The 3,913-nt window shown below is 42.1% G+C and overlaps 1 protein-coding gene across 1 annotated transcript in view; it reads left to right on the forward strand.

The window, feature by feature from the left end:
* Nucleotides 1–2,621, forward strand: part of Ramac (RNA guanine-7 methyltransferase activating subunit) — a 3,926-nt gene extending 1,305 nt beyond the window's left edge. Inside the window, exons 2-3 of the mRNA XM_005357671.3 lie at nucleotides 1,102–1,298; nucleotides 1,970–2,621. Coding sequence (XP_005357728.1) covers nucleotides 1,129–1,298; nucleotides 1,970–2,156 — 357 coding nt within the window. The 5' untranslated portion in view covers nucleotides 1,102–1,128 and the 3' untranslated portion in view covers nucleotides 2,157–2,621. The remainder of the gene's footprint in view (nucleotides 1–1,101; nucleotides 1,299–1,969) is intronic.
* The last annotated feature ends 1,292 nt before the right edge of the window (nucleotides 2,622–3,913 follow it).

Consider the following 3,913-nt stretch of genomic DNA (forward strand, 5'->3'; position numbering starts at 1 on the left):
AGACTAATTTTCCCTCTCTTTGTAGTCAGAGTCTCTGGAACTAGCTCTGTAGACCAGGCTGGTCTCGAACTCACAGAGATCCGCCTGCCTCTGCCTCCCGAGTGCTGGGATTAAAGGCGTGCCACCACCGCCCGGCAATGTTGCTTATATGTATATGTTTTTCAGAGCTGATCTTATATTGTATTGAATAACCGGCTTGTGTGCTCAGCTCTTGGGAGGACCAGGCTGGCTATTGTATAGACCAGGCTGGCCTCCAATTTAGAGATCTGCCTGCCTCTGCCTCTGCTGGGATTAAAGGCATGTACCACCACCACCTGGCAAAAGACAGAGTTTTACTTTGTAACCAAATTGGACTCAAACTCGAACTCCTTCTGTTTCAGGCTCCTGAGTGCTGAGATTATAGCTACTGATTTGATTACTCAAGCTTCTTAAAAATTCTAATTTCTCATCTTACAGTTAATTCTCAGTCATTTGCAGTGCTGTTTCATTTCCTACTGGGAGCTGGAGAAATGGCTCAGTGGTTGAGAGAGCTGACTCTTATACAGAGTGTATAAGAAAACATCCTTCTGGAAACTTAGTTCTGAGGGCTTTGATACCCTCTTTTGACCTCTGTTGTGTGGTGTTTTGTGTTCTGACAAATAAAGCTTGCCTGAAGATCCGAGGTTGGACTAGCCACTAGTTAGCCATAGAGGCCAGGCAGTGGTGGCACACACCTTTAATCCCAGCACTGGGTGGAGGAAGCAGGAAGATGAGGAGTTCAAGGCCACACTGGGCTACAAGAGATTGAACTAGTCTAAAAGAGAAACAGAACCAGGTGGTGAAGGTTCTCGCCTTTGATGGCTCATGCCTTTAATCCCAGCACTAGGGAGGTGGAGACGGGATCTTGCCCATTCGGTTTGAGGACTCGATAGAGGTAAAAAGTCTAGCAGCTGGCTGCTCTGCTTCTCTGCTCCTTCAGCTTTCTTCCACTCCCTAATATCTGATTCTGGGTTTTTATTAAGACACTAGAATTTGTGCTACAATACTCTGTCCAAAATTGTTCACTTCCTGGTTTTTTCATAAGCTAATAAAATAGTGCTAATTTTTTTTTAATTCTTACAGATCTTAAAAATTGTACAGAATTTCAAGATGAGCGATACTTCTGAAGAGATTCCAAATTTTGAAGAGATGTTTGCAAACAGATTCACACAAGACGACAAAGAGTACCAGGAATACTTGAAACGGCCCCCCGAGTCCCCTCCAATTGTTGAGGAGTGGAATAGCAGAGGTGGCGGTAACCAGAGAAATAGAGGCAACTGGTATGTGTTATTTCTGGAGGATAAATGCAGAGGGCCGTCTGGGAGAAGGTAGCTTTAATATGCTTGCCCATGAAGCTGGTGAAAGTAGCAACCAGTGTTCACAACATGGTTCGCCCACAGCCCTGTATCCATGCCTGGAGCATGATAAGCACTCTAAGTACTTGCTTATAATGTCCTGGCTAAGCCAGGCATAGTGACGTAAGCCACACTTTCAGCATTTGAGAGGTTGAGGTAATAGGTGCATGAGTTCTAGGCCAGCTTGGACTATCCAATGAGACCCTGTCTCAAACTAATATTTACAAATATACTTAATAGAACTGTAGTTTTGTACTTGATTTCTTAAAGGTAGTCCTTTGATTAATTTATAGTTTCTAAACTGAAACGGAAAATTATGTAATAATTCAATTAAGAAGCGGCCTGGTTAGCATTTTAGTGGGTGTCAGTATGACGATACCTGGACCTGTTACCCCGCCTCTGACAGTAAGAGGTGCCAGTGTGATGCTGGAAGAGTAGCTTAAGTCTTAGGAGATGGGACAAGTGCTGTGACGGGCCCCAGAAGTACGGCTCCACCCTCCATTACCCTGTATTCAGGGAGAACTCAAATGCCCTGGGATTGATGTCTGTGTGGTTTTTTTTAAAGGAAAGTTGATGTTTTGTTTTTCTTTTGGTAGGCTGCAAGATAACAGACAGTTTAGAGGTCGCGATAACAGGCGAGGATGGCCAAGTGACAATCGATCAAATCAGTGGCACGGACGGTCATGGGGTAACAACTACCCACAGCAGAGACAAGAGCCTTACTACCATCAACAGTACGGACAGTATGGCCCCAACCAGCGGCCTCCATATGGTTACTACTGACAGAAACGATGAGGCTTTAACAAAAGGCCATTCATTTTGATAATGTGCTAAATGTTCGTTTGTCTTCTTTTGGTCATAGTTTTTCATTCTGTTTTACCGAATGGGTTGTTAATTGTTTAGAACTTGAGACTTGAAAATAATTTGATCTTGCTAGAGGTGTGACAATTGATGGGAATAAAGTGGATTATATTGTTTGGCTTTATCTTAAATACTGTTTTATGATTTGATAGTGTTTTGAGTTTGGTATGTTTTCCTTATTTGATCTCTAGGAGTTCTATCTTTAACACATAAATTTTAAATAGGAAATGCTGGCTATTACTTTATAGAAGAGTTCCAGATGAGCTCACCTTGGACGTTTCTTAGAGTGAGGACAGTCAGTCTGTGAAAAACACCTGTGATTATTTATCGTGTATTGTACATAGTAGCAGCAATTGAGAGGTAAATAAACGTGAATCCGCTCCTGAACCAGTTTGGTCTCTATCCTTACTCTTTTTTTTTTTTTTTTTTGGTTTCTCGAGACAGGGTTTCTCTGTGGCTTTGGAGCCTGTCCTGGCACTAGCTCTGTAGACCAGGCTGATCTCGAACTCACAGAGATCCGCCTGCCTCTGCCTCCCGAGTGCTGGGATTAAAGGCGTGCGCCACCACCGCCCGGCCTGTCCTTACTCTTTCAGCTCATCCTCCTGAATATTATGTGTGCTCCAAGACTTTTGCAAACTTGCAATAGGGAAGAAACGGATATTCTCTAAAAAAACAATACTCATGTAAATATTGCTGCATTTTGACTATTTTGGTATTTTACGTGTGTTGTAGAATATAATTTTAAGGTGTTACATTTGTTTAATGATACAAAGATGTGTTGTATTCTTTTATGTTGCATTTGTTTAACTCTGAAGCTGTGCTACCTTGCCTGTCTAAAACACCTGATTGGTCTAATAAAGAGCTGAACAGCCAATAGCAAGGCAGGAGAAAGGATAGGCGGGGCTGACAGGAAGAGAGAATAAAGAGAAAGAGATGTCTGGGAGAGATCAGTCAAGGAAAGAAGGGGCCAGCCACAGAGTAATAGTGTAAGTAAGATAGACAGAAGGAAGAAAGGGGAAAAAACCCAGAGGCAAAAGGTGGGTGGGATAATTTTAAGTTAAAAGCTGGCAAGAAACAAGCCCAGCTAAAACTGAGAATTTGTAGTAATAAGACTCCGTGTGGATTTATTTGGGAGCTGGGTGGTGGGCACTCTAAAAGAACAAAGAGAAAAAGGAAAAAGAGGGGGGAAAAGAACTTCGTTTTATAAGGTTATTTTCATTTTGAAATGCTTCCCTTAAATGCTTTACAGCTACAATGAGGCTGTCACTTCTTTTAGAATTCTTGAAATACTTTATGATTACAAAAGATTTATTCAAGTAATTTTTTTTTTCAAGACAGGGTTTCTCTGTCACTTTGAAGCCTGTTCTGAAACTTGCTCTGTAGCTCAGGCTGGCCTCAAACTCACAGAGATCCACCTGCCCCTTCTTCCTGAGTGCTAGGATTAAAGGAGTGAGCTACTGCTGCCCAGCTCAAGTGAAAATTTTAAAAGACTAATTCAGTATATTATATGTGTAAACTGTGAAGGGACGAATAAACTGCATAAGATGTCTGCAGCTCTCGTGTTGACACGAATAAACTGCATAGGATGTCTGCAGCTCTCGTGTTGACATGAATAAACTGCATAAGATGTCTGCAGCTCTCGTGTTGACATGAATAAACTGCATAAGATGTCTGCAGCT

This window comes from Microtus ochrogaster, chromosome 22, assembly GCF_000317375.1.
Source record: "Microtus ochrogaster isolate Prairie Vole_2 chromosome 22, MicOch1.0, whole genome shotgun sequence".
Lineage (NCBI taxonomy): Eukaryota > Metazoa > Chordata > Mammalia > Rodentia > Cricetidae > Microtus > Microtus ochrogaster.